At 42.4% G+C, this 13,190-nt stretch overlaps 1 protein-coding gene across 1 annotated transcript in view; it reads right to left on the reverse strand.

The window, feature by feature from the left end:
- Positions 1 to 265: 265 nt before the first annotated feature.
- Positions 266 to 13,190, reverse strand: part of LOC142313032 (uncharacterized) — a 38,750-nt gene continuing 25,825 nt past the window's right edge. Inside the window, exons 4-5 of the mRNA XM_075352018.1 lie at positions 8,631 to 9,113; positions 266 to 3,648 (exon numbers count right to left, since the gene is read on the reverse strand). Of these exons, the coding sequence (XP_075208133.1) occupies positions 3,185 to 3,648; positions 8,631 to 9,113 (947 nt within the window). The 3' untranslated portion in view covers positions 266 to 3,184. The remainder of the gene's footprint in view (positions 3,649 to 8,630; positions 9,114 to 13,190) is intronic.

Here is a 13,190-nt window from a genome sequence, read left to right on the forward strand (position 1 = left end):
GAGCACAGCGATGCTCGTGCTAATGGTGTTCATACATTAAGCAGCTGAATTACGAATCCGAACTCTGTTTTTTTTGTGTAAAGTCTTTGCTTGGTACGAACACCTGTTTGTAGCGAACATAGACTTTATTAAAAAAAACAAATCAGTGTTTGAGTTTGGAGTCCAGGTGCTTTATGTAAGCCGACTACCCCAGCGAGCATCGGTGTGCTCGAGTTTGCTTAGTGCGCAGCCCAGTGAGCCACTTGCAGTATTTGAATGGCTTACATTGGGGGTAACAACAGTATTATCAGATATGTGCACCAAAAAAAAAAAAAGAAAAGAAAAAGAAAACCCCACCCATATTCCCCGTAAGTGTTCTGTTTATAGTTGGCTGCATGTGGGTGGAGATTTGAACTGCCCAATTAGTAACTTCCATTGGGGTTCAGGTCCGGGTCCCAAACCGAACTATATCTAAAAACTGTCTGAACCAGCCTGACCAAACTTCCATGGGTTTGCTCATCTATCTCTAACTTTGGTAACTAGTGATCGGGAAAAGAAAAATGCAAACCTCAAATGGAGGGCCCTGGCTTTTGGTTGGAAGAGTTTGTGTGATTGTCCTCAAAAAAAGGGTCATTGAAGAAACATGCTTCCAGATTTCTTGATCCTCATAAGATTAAAATCTTTAATTCTGTGACTGTTAAACGTCAACTTTCTGTGGCCTGAAAGATCAATAACTCCTTCCATTCTTCTCTTCTAAAGGGGTTTGTTGGGACACCCAGTTGTGGGACATAATTGAGGTGGATATGGAGAAGGATCCGGAGTGTGAGGTGGAACGGTGTTCTGGGTTCAAAGCATGTCAAATGTCAGTTGCTGTACCTCATCAAATTGAAGGTTTATGGTCCGGAAGATAACGCCTAGTGAGAAAGTCCTGTCAGCAACGTCAGAGGATGGGGGTCTCTGATGCTCCAGTGGCATCCGTAGAAGAGGGAGTCCTGTCATGCACTGGGATTCAATCCGTTGACTTTTTGCTACATGTTGGGTTTCTTTCTCCTTTCTGAGCCACAGCATGGTGAAGCGCTGTCCAAATGCTGATTGTCTTATCCCTTTGCTTCTATTCTTTTTGGCTTGCTGTCAACAAATGTTTTCATTTGCGCAATTACTCTTCCCTATCACATTTAGGGTGTTGCTATTTACATTTTCCTTATGCTGATTTTCTCGGCTGGCTATATTTCTATGTGAATCCTGCTTAATAGTTCCAGCCTCACTGCAAAGGCTTCTTGCTTACCAATCAGAGACCAGCTTGATATTTTCTTTTTGCTTCCTTATCTTGTTACTTACTCCCTTCTCCTGTTTTAGTTAGGTTGTAAGAAGCTATTTTCCACTTGTGCATGTGTTTACGATTTCCCTTACCTATCTATGCACACTTTCATTTTCCTGGGTTATAGTATACAGCTATTTTCCTCTGGTTGGTAAGGAGGTACGAGGAAAAACCTGACGGCCTCTTAGGCAGCCAGGTCCTTGTTGTGATTTCCGAATGTTGCATCCAGGGATATTCCAGCCTATGCAGGAGCCACTAGGGACTGTGAAGCTATTGTGAAGATATTCCAGTCTATACAGGAACCAGTTGGGGCAGGTGCAGTTGCTAGGAAATAGGCTATTTACCAGTGTTGGGATACTCATGGGCATAAACAGTCACTACTCACGGGCTAGCCGTGAGGCTGGGTTGCCAAAAGGTCTGAGGTCAAATACCAAGAGGACTAATCATAAACAAAAGTGTGAGACAAAGGCATAGTCAAGTCACAGTTCCAGGGAGGTAGAAGATGAAGACAAAGACTAAGTAAACGATAGTCAGAAGCAAAGTCCCATGTCAGGTAAATAATAGATCAGACTGAGCACAGGAACAAGAGACACACAGATGCCACAAAGCTAAAGTTCACTGTGAGCTAACAAAATAGCTAGGTAATTACCCAGTGGGTCACACTTGGAGCAAATCCTGCAGCCATGGCCAGATCGGGCAGCTGGGCTGTCAATAATAATGCTGACACACCCGGCACGCTCCTGATTCAGATTGGATGACTGGGTTCTCACTCACCACACTCACAACCCAGCACACCCCTGATCCTTTAGGCTAGTTGAGCTGTCACTTAGAGCATAAAAATAGTTACCAATAAAATTACATTAATCGAGGCATCAGAAGTTTAAATGTTTTTGAATATTTATGGTATTTCAAAGTAAACTAGAGGAAAAGAGCATCAACAATAAAAGTACAAAAATCTTAGCTCAATCAGCAACCAAGCTAAAATACAAGAGTTAAAATTCTTCAAAACTGGATTCCTCCTCATCATCTGTACGTCCAAACAGAGCTTCAGCTTTAGCTGGTGTGAGGGTATCCGTATAGACATTGTCATCATTAATGAGTTCACAGTCATCACCATCACTGCTGTCATGCTCATACAAAGCTGTCTTCACTGCCGTCCATAGCATTACTTATGCATCATTTCTCGAAGGGGTGTCGAACCATGTCCTCTGGAATGTCTTCCCATCACGAACCCACTTTGCTATCAATTCTATGTCGGGCTTCATCCGATTTCCAACTTTTGTTAGTCGAGCTTGACCAGATGACATCCATTCATGCCACATCTTTTGCACATGGTCTTTGAAAGGTTTACTTAAACAGACATCTAGGATCTGTAATACAGATGTCAGCCCACATGGAATAACGGCTAAAGTAACTTGAAAACACTTTGCCAATTTTTTTTATGTCATCAGATGTGTTAGCTCTGAAGATATCCCAAACTAGCAATGATGGCTTTTTCTTTAAGGTTGCTTCTGGTCGTCCATTCCAAATTTCTTCCAGACATCTTTTTATTCCGTTTTCATCCATCCAGCCTTTAACATGTGCGCGAACTGTAATTCGTGGTGGGAATTTGACCTTTTTTGGCATGGTCTTTCTTTTAAAAATAATGAGAGGCTGCAGTTTAGTTCCATTAGCCAAACATGACAGGATGACTGTGAAATTTATTTTTTATTTAATTTACTGTGGTTCTGAGTAAAATACTTTTGTCTCCCAAACTTGCCACAGTTCTGTTGCTTGGAAGATCAAAAGGTCATAGGTGTTTCATTCTTATTCCCAATATCTCTCAGATCATAGTTATTGATCCTTCTTTGTTTTATGATGAATTAATGGAGTGACATCACTTTTTCATCAAGGTCTTTTGGCAACTTCTGTGAAATCTTTGTCCTTTGCCGCAAACAGGGCAAACCTATTCATGAAGCGCGCACACCATCCTGCTGACGCAACAAAATTTTCAATGCCTGGTGCTTTTAATTTGTCATCTTTAGCCATTTGAAGGGCACGTAAGCGAATTCCCATGCGTGTTACGCAGTAACCATTTTGACGACACTCCATAACCCATTTATGCAATTCAGTCTCTAGAGCCCCATATGATGTCGTTAAACCACGTCGAGCTTTTTTTGCCTTTGGAATATTTTTCAAGTCAGCTTTCATTTTCCGCCACTCCCTTACTTGTTTTTCAGCAACACAAAATTCCTTACTTGCAGTACTGTTATTGCTTTCTTCTGCTCTTGACACAACCTTAAGTTTGAAATCAGCTTCATAGGACCTGCGTTTTTGTTTTGGTCCAGGATTAGAAGTATTGGGATCCATTTCTAACAGGATAAAAAAAAAAAGACTTTGAAAAAGAATGCCGTACCAAAGTGATTGAATTCTTAAAAATATACGGTAAGCTCTTCTCTAAAAATAAGCCCTAGTTATAGTTCTTACAAGTTGTCAATTTACAGTAAAAATGGTGTCCAGGCAACTATACCTATGAACAAGTAAAGTCAAATGGCAATACATTGCAGCAAGACAGATGGCAAATGGTAGTTAACAGTTTAAGAATGCTAAAAAGTAATAATTTTTCAGTACATATAAAGCGGAATAAAAAAAAAAAAAAAAAAACAGCCGTGGACAGGCAATGCGTTTTTTGTAGAAAAAAGTGTCCTAACAAGAATGCGGCAGGGTGAAAAGATCACAGGCACTTTATGCACATTATGCTAATTACTGCAAATATTTAAAGTTGTAACTAGCTTATTATGCTGCAGAGAACCAAACATGGCATGCGCAAGCATTAAAGATATGGCACCAGGAGGCAGAACTTGCGTAGATTAGATCTTGAGCCGAGAGCTCATTCTGCACATGCGCCAACTCCAGGAGTCATTATTTGAAGCAAGCTAGCACATTTTCAGGTGTGGCATGCGCCAACCTTCGACAGCAGCCCCGCCGCCCACAGCACTGGTAAGGACCCTCACGTGACTATAATCCCAGGGGAACGTTATCAGTATAAAAAAAAATGTGCCGAAAAAGTCGGCTTATACGTATACATGGTACATCTTGTGTCCAGTTCAACATGAAAATTTGTGTCCGATTACTATTGCTACTCACAAACTAAACCACTTTGCACAATAACTTGTCACACTGGTTCACTTTGTATGATGACCTATAGAAATAACTTACTATCTAAATATCAAGCTGTGTTTTTTTATGTTTTTAATACTATACATTTTAACAGTTGTCATGACTGTTTATAATGCTGCAAACGTAACGAGCGTACCAATGTCCAAGATGTTAAGGCCGGAGGAAGATTGAAACAATATGAAATGGATTGTTGTGTCTTCCCTGCTCCTCCATTGTGGATATTGTAAATTCTGAAAATGGCCCTTCTATTCTTTCATGCGGCATTAAAAGTTGTTTAGTAATGATTAGTAATAAGGTGTGAGACCAGATAACAACTGGCTCAGTGATAGTAAACAGAGGGTGGTTACTAATGATACACACTCTGATTGGGCTTCACGTAAAACGAAATGTCCCATAATTTTTATTTTTTTATTAATAATTAATGATGATACAGTGGTACCTCGCTTAACGAGTAACCCACATAACGAGATTTTCGCTATACAAGCAAAGCTTTCTGTAAATTTGTAACCCGCTTTACGAGAAAGCTTTGCTGTACGAGCGAAATTCTCACCTCACACACTTCCGGTTTCATCCATCCACCACACTCTGACCCGCACTTGCAGTCCACACAAGCACACACATGTACGCACAAACACATACGCATGCACGCACATACAGTATAATGCTCACCTTACCTTCCGTTCCACCGCCGGTCTCATGGATCTTGTAGTTCCCGGGTACATCGCGACGTCCTCGCGGCGAACTACAAGACCCAGGAGGCCGGCGGTGGAACGGAAGGTAAGGTGAGCATATAACATAGTGTACCTTACGTTTCATCGCCGGCCTCCTGGGTGCTGTAGTGCGCCGCTCCACTCCGTTCCACGCTGGGATTCTGCCTCCATAGCGACGAGGGAGGAACTTCCTGTCACCGCTGCTGAATGGCAGAGCGCTGGCCAATCAGAGGCAAGCAGCTCTGCGTTGACCTCAGCGCTCTAGCAGGGAAGTTCCTGCCTCGTCGTTATGGAAACGCTATACACGGCCCGGCCCCGTACTGGTGAACAGCAAGTCCCAGGAGACCGGCGATGGAGCGGAATGTAAGGTGAGCATGTAGTATGTGCGTGTGCATGTGTGTTTGTGTGAGTTTGTGTGTGTTTGTACATGTTTGTGTGTGTTTGTGCATGTGTGAAATGACAGAATAGGGGACCAGGATGGGACATTTAACCCGTTGTGGAACGGATCGTCAGCATTGCAATGATTTCCTATGGGAAATCTTGCTTTGCTGAACGAGTACCTTGTTTAACAAGCACAGTCCCAGAACGGATTGTTCTCGTTAAGCAAGGTACCACTGTATATTTAATTATTTGTAATATAAAATGGAATGCAGTTGAACGTTTTTATTTTTTCTCCAGCCACTGGGGGCGGCCATTTTCATTTTCTGCGGTGTAAGTGTCTGAGCATGACACACACACACACACACACACCACAAATAACGCAGCCCCAGGGCATACGAGACCACAGTCGGTGTCGACATTATCTCCTACACTATGGGTGCCTCCAGCTGTGACCTGGGCTCCCCCACTAGGCAATTTAAGTCACTGTTGTGGGCGAAGCCAGGATCCATTTTGTTGTAGCTCACAAATTCGCTGTGAACTACAATTGCCCCATCACCACTCATAGTGTTCAGTACAAGAGGTAACAGGAGATACCGGCATTCGATGAGGGGAAGTCTGGACTGTGAGGAGTGGTAAATAGCAGCGTTAGAGGATACTACTGTCCGGCTACTGCACTGTTCTCACGACTAAAGAAGTCACTACCTAAGCACTGCTCTAAGCGGTGAGAGCATATGTGCAGCGGAGGCTTTTCCCAAAGGTGAGAACATTGCGGTAGTCTAAGATTAGTAATACAGTGTGTGGCTGCATGACCTGCACTCACCTCCGCTGTCATCGCAGTGTTCAGAGCACAGCAGTGTAATTATCCTACTTCTGTATTCTGACACTGACTCAGGTCTGCTGTTGTAGTGGAACACCACAGTTAGATGTCCCTGCATTATAGGAATCTGAAGGAGGCTTTACTGTCACAATAGCAAGGGACAAAGGGCTCCTATACTGTCCTAAGGGACCCTAGGCTATCCCTATCCCGACGATTACCCCTAATGGGGTCAGGATGCTTGGGGTCTTGTGCCTTGCTATACTCCTAAATAAAGCTAATCTGTTCCCACCAGAGAAGGAAGGGGCTGGAATGTAAGAGAAAATAATAGGCAAGACAGACAGGAATAAAAGAAGCTCAGTCATACTGCACTTTCTTAGGAATTAACACTACGAAATTAAAGTGAAAAGCAATAGAAGCAAGGAAGCAAAACAAAGACACAACAAGGTTTACAACTAAACCACTCTCAACAATATAAATCACAAGCACCAGTAAGCTTGGGTTAATCCACCTTTTCTGACCAGAATAGCCAAGCTATAGCTGGCACTACAAGAACAGTCCAGCCAGCATATATAGCAGGAGAGTAAATATGACTTGTTCTCCCATAGCATGTGACTTAGAAGATTAACAACCAGACCAGCAGAGATTAACTCTTGCTAGCCTGACTAAGAACTACAAGTCTGAGTCGATGTCTGCATCTCCCTGCGTTGATCACAGACATTAGAAGTTAGAAAGCAGAGTGCAATAATCTGGAGTTTCCACAAATCATGGTGCTGCATTGACAGTCATCGATGCTTGCAAAGACCTCCTTGTGACATTGACGCTGAGAAAACAGAGCCAGATATATAATTCCATCATGTGTGAAACAGCATATCTAATCCCAAAATGTGTGATAATACCTGCAGAGCCACGCATCTAATGCCCATGCATAATGCAGCGCATGATACAGTGAGCAGCACCAACTAACACAATCAGAGCTGCCAGCCTGTCCACATTTCAGTATCACTTTTCAGTCACCAACAAAATGTTTCTGCAATGTGATCCTAAACTTCAGCCTCACTTACTCGTTTGCAAACGCCTAGAAGGAGAGGACTGAGATGGGCTAGTGCACTAGGTTTTAATGGCAATTTTCAGCAGCTGCTCACCCTCATGTTTAAAAGTGGAAAATATCAAAACGTTTAAAACTATTTTTCAAATTTTAGAACTATAAAAAAAAATTACATTTTTATAATTATTAAAACATTAATACTTTACATTTTTTCAATCACTGAAAAATAGTTTTTTCATGACATTCCTTTTAAGAATCGTATGTGACAGGGGTTAGTATTGGGCCTTCTTTTGAAAAAGGTTATTAAAATCCTATTTGAGGACTTACAGAGTAGAATTTCAGCATTTACAAATGATACTACACTCTGCAAGATAATCAACTGGGGAAGATTATGTAACACTAATAATGTAATCTTTACAGAGAATTGGGAAGAAGGGAGGCTTTGGATGAGAATGAGCAAGTCATGTTTAATAGAGTAAATGTAAGGTCATTTATCTTTGCTGAGGAAACAAAAGGCCTGATTCATCAAAATGCTTTCACCGGAATTCTGCCACAATACACTTTTGAAATGTTGCAAAACAAGTATAAAAAATTTTTTTTTAATCTTATATTTTTTATGGGGGAAAAAAGTCCTTAAATTCAGGACATTAATATGGCTTCTGCCCTTTTTGTGTAACAATTAGTAATTTTCAAATATTTCCTGCATTCTGTATATGAAAAAGGCTTCTCATCTATGTAAGCGCTTTGTTATTTTGAAAGAAAAGCATTTTCCACATTCTCAACATAGATATGGCATCTTCCCCATGTGACCTTTTTGATGTTTAACTAAATATGATTTACACGCAAAACATTTCCCACAGTCTGAACATGAATATGGTTTCTCCCTTGTGTGAGTTCTCTGATGTGCAACAAGATTTGATATGTGATTAAAATATTTTCCACATTCTGAACATGAAAATGGCTTCTCCCCTGTGTGAGTTCTCTGATGTATAACAAGAGTTGATTTACTTGCAAAACATTTCCTACATTCTGAACATGAAAATGGTTTCTCTCCTGTGTGAATTCTCAGATGTATAACAAGACTTGATTTCTTTGTAAAACATTTCCCACATTCTGGGCAGGAATATGACTTTTTCCGTGTGTGAATTCTCTTATGTCTATTGAGAATTCCTTTAGATCTACAATATTTCCCACACTCGGAACATGAAAATGGCTTCTCACCTGTGTGAATTTTCTGATGTCTAACAAGATCATATTTCTGGTTAAAACACTTTCCACAGTCTAAACATGCAAATGGCTTTTCCATTGCATGAATTTTCTGATGTCTAACAAGTTTGGATTTTTCTGCAAAACATTTCCCACATTCTGGACATGAATATGGCTTCTCCCCTGTGTGAGTTTTCTTATGTATAATAAGGTTTGATTGACGATTAAAATATTTCCCACACTCTGAACATGAAAAGGTCTTCTTTCCTATGGTAGCTTTAACATCCCTTCTATGACTTTCATTTTCCTTAATAGTCGGTGATGAATCAGAAGATAGAACCTGTTTGATAGGATCAGATGGTAGATCTATGCTGTGAAGCATTGAGGATGCAGCTGGGATAACGTAATGTTCTTCATATGTGTCTTGAGGCATGCCAAGATCATATGATTGAAAGTCTGAAGGAGTCAGAAGTCCCTCTGATCTCCTATTACAGTCACCTGCAAAGAAAAACCATTTATTACTTTTTCAATAATATAAACTTGGCTTTCAGGCATATCAGGGATATATGTGAAATGTCTTGTTTCATTTATTATATATGGATATGATGGTGTGCAGTGATTGTTGTCCTTTGCTCCGATCTACTGGCCATTGTTATAATATGTTGTTCATGCATTATAGCTGTATATTACCAAAATATCTCCCCCCCCATCTTGGCAACAGGACTGAATAGAGGCTTATCCCGTTATCTCTGTCCTCCATCTTCCCATTGCTCATTCTTCCCTGATAAATTTACCTCATTGCGTCAAAGTACTATGAGGAAAATACCTTAAACTTTGTCCACTGCCTCATCCTTGTGGTCAGACAAGGGAGAAGAGGATATCAAGTAACCTACTAATGCTTGTACAGAGATCTGTGCTCACATCCCCCAGACGCATCTCACCTATATGCAATGGTGGCATAATAGTAAGAAGAGATCGAAGTCTACAGCGTCTGTGTGCATATGCATAGTCTGGTAGCTACCCTAGAATAGTCTGCCATCTTAGCAAAAGTGTGCCGCCCCCGGATCCGGATCTACGGTACGGCTCGAGGGATCCTCTGGACCCAAGGGTCACGCCGAATGAAAAGAAGAACGTAGTTGTACGGCCTGGGCCGTATTCGGGTCGTGACGCCACCCACGGTGTGTGGTGATGTGGGACACAACCGCTGCTGCTGTGGGACATCCGGGGAAGATGTAGTGGCAGTCGGATGTCAACCCCTCCGTGGGTAGGGATGGTTGCCCCGCGGCCCAGTGTCTCTGTGCAGGGTTTGGCGATGGGAGGGGCTTGCGCGCCTGGACGTACCAGGGGAGGTTTAGTTACTCACAGTCAAATGAATCACCCGAGTCTTTTGGTAAACCAAGGTGCTGGTAGCCGCCGCAGCGGCCTGTTGTACTCTGGTCCCCTAACCAGGCTGGTAGTCGCCGTCTCTTCCTCTGCACTAGTTGTGGTTGTGTGTTTAGACTTCCCGGTATGGAACACGGCAGACCGCTCCCGGCTTTCTGTGTGCCTGAGGAGCCGTGCCCGATGACGCTGACCCGTGGGATCTATGGGCTCTGGCGGTTGCCCTATCCCTCTCTGTGGTGGTTGTCTGCTTTTGGGACTTTGGTTGGGACAGGACCTATAATCCTGCCCTCAATCGATTGATTAGCTAGGTCGTTGGTTTCGGTCCTGGCTTCAGGGTCCGAGTACCCCCTCTGTGCACGGTTTCCGATTGGGTCTCCGGTGTCGGTACCGGCGGGCTCCAACCCTGTCCCGGTCCACCTTGAATCTGCCGAGCCGTCTTCCCGTCTCCTGCTGACGGAGACCACCGTCTCCCACCTAGCCAAGGTACCAGGGCTCCGACCCTGGCACCGTTCAACTTGAATTTCTCCTCCGCTGGAGCTACACCTAGCTCCAGCCTCCACTCCTCTCAACTTGAACTCCAAACTTAATCTGCTTGTTTTCCCGCCCCGGGCTGTTTAGACCCCTAGGTGGGCGTTCCCTAACCACCTGGTCCTGCCCACTGGTGTGCCTGTCTTGCCCTGAAGGGGGTGCCTAGGGTTTCAGGTCGGCTGTATGTAACCTAGGTGAGGGATGGTGTTCTGCGGGGGCCTAATGTGTGACTACCTGGTTTTGCCAGGGCGTCACAAAAGCATGTCCACAAAAAGCACTGTGGATTTGTGTGTGAGGCACATGCCTCATATTCCTATGAGTCCATACTGACTGCAGAACATGGTGTACATCCTAAACATGTAACCACACCAACACCCAAGGTCAGAGAGAACTTTGAAATGACCAGATATAAGAGGGGCAGCACAGTGGTTCAGTGTTTAGCACTGCAGTCTTGCAGGACTCTAGTCCTGGGTTCAAATCCCACCAAGGACATCTGCAAGATATTTCTAGGTTTTTCTGCTGTTTTTGTGGGTTTCTTCTGGGTTCTCCGCTTTCCTCCAACACTTCAAAGAGATACGGGTAGTGATCACATCTGTAAAGCGCTAGATAAGTTGAACACTATTTCACAGCTCTGACAGTGATGCAGTCAGTTTAACTGCCAAGTCGAAATCGCTAAATTGCCACCTATGACAGTTACAAGCATCTGCCTGCAAGGTACAACATTGTCAAAATTGTTGATACCCCTCGTTTAATGAAAGAAAAACCCACAATGGTCACAGAACTAACTTGAATCTGACAAAAAAGTAATAAATAAAAAATCTATGAAAATGAACAAATTAAATTCAGACATTGCTTTTCAACCATGCTTCCACAGAATTTAAAAAAAAAAAAAAAAAAAGAAGTAAACTCATGAAATAGGCCTGGACAGAAATGATGGTACCCCTGAAAATAACGTGACAAAAGTGACATGTTAAATCAAGGTCTCTCGACTAATTAAGATCACAGGTGTCTACAATGTTCTAATCAGTCAGTGAGCCTGTATATAGAGCTACAGATACTCACTGTGCTGTTTGGTGACATGGTGTGTACCACACAATATGGATCAGAGGAAGCGAAGGAGAGAGTTGTCTCAAGAGTTTATAATTTTCTTTCTAAACAAGCATGTTAAAAGAGTAAAGACAAAATCCCTTTCGGCGCTTCCGGAGGATAAATGGGATATCGGTGCAAGCTTGCACCGATATCCCATTTATCCTCCGGAAGCGCCGAAAGGGATTTTGTCTTTACTCCATTACCCACGTGGGAGCACCTGTTCAGTACTCTCATTGTTTTTCCCGAGGATTCGTGCTGCATACTGGAGGATTAATAAGAGAGTTGATCCACTACACGGATCATACTAGCGAAAACAGAAGAAATCTGCACGGTGAGTGTAAAATTCGTATGATCATACAATCTGTGTTTACATACATCTACACTTAGATTTGGCGCTCCGTTGTTCTCTTCTTTTTTTCTTTCCTTTAAGCATGTTAAAAGGTAAAGGTTATAAAGACCACCTCCAAGCAGCTTGATGTTCCTGCGACTACAGTTGCACATATTATTCAGAAATTTAAGATCCATGGGACTGTAGCCAACCTACGTGGATGTGGTCACAGAAGTGAAATTGATGAAAAATCAAAGAGACAGATAATATGAATGGTAACAAAAGAGCCCAGAAAAACTTCTAAAGCGATTAAAGGTGAACTTCAAGCTTAAGGAACATCAGTGACATCACACCATCCGTCGTTGTTTGAGCTAAAGTGGACTTCATGGGAGGCAACCAAGGAGGACTTCATTGTTGAAAAAAAAACAAAGCCAGACTGGAATTTGCCAAACTACATGTTGACAAGCCACAAAGCTTCTGGGAGAATGTCCTATGGACAGATGAGACAAAAATGGAACTTTTTGGCAAGGCACATCAGCTCTATGTTCACAGACAGAGAAATGAACCATATCAAGAAAAGAACACTGTCCCTACTCTGAAACATGGAGGAGGCTCAGTAATGTTTTGGGGCTGCTTTGCTGCAACTTGAACAGGGTGTCTTGAATCTTTGGAGGGTACAATGAAATCTCAAGACTATCACGGGATGCTAGAGAGAAATGTGCTGCTCAGTGTCAGAAAGCTTGGTCTCAGTCGCAGGTCATGGGCCTTACAACAGGATGATGACCCAAAACACACAGCTAAAAACACCCAAGAATGTCTAAGAGGAAAACAGACTATTCTGAACTGGCCTTCTAGGAGCTCTGACCTAAATTCTATTGAGCATCTTTGGAAAGAGCTGAAACATGCCATCTGGAAAAGGCAACTTTCAAACACGAGACAACTGGAGCAATTTTCTCTTTGAGGAGTGGCCAAAATATCTGTCGAGAGGTGCAGAAGTCTTATTGACAGTTACAGGAATTGTTTGATTGCAGTGATTGCCTCAAAAGGTTGTGCAACCAAATATTAAGTTGAGGAGGAGGAGAGTACCATCATTTCTGTACAGGCGGCCTATTTCATGAGTTTTTTTTTTTGTTTTTTTTTTTTAAATTCTGTGGAAGCATGGTTGAAAAGCAATGTCTGACTTTCATTTGTTCATTTTAATAGTTTTTTAATTTATTATTGCTTTTGTCAGATTCAAGTTATTATTG

This window comes from Anomaloglossus baeobatrachus, chromosome 5, assembly GCF_048569485.1.
Source record: "Anomaloglossus baeobatrachus isolate aAnoBae1 chromosome 5, aAnoBae1.hap1, whole genome shotgun sequence".
In the NCBI taxonomy this organism is placed as follows: Eukaryota; Metazoa; Chordata; class Amphibia; order Anura; family Aromobatidae; genus Anomaloglossus; species Anomaloglossus baeobatrachus.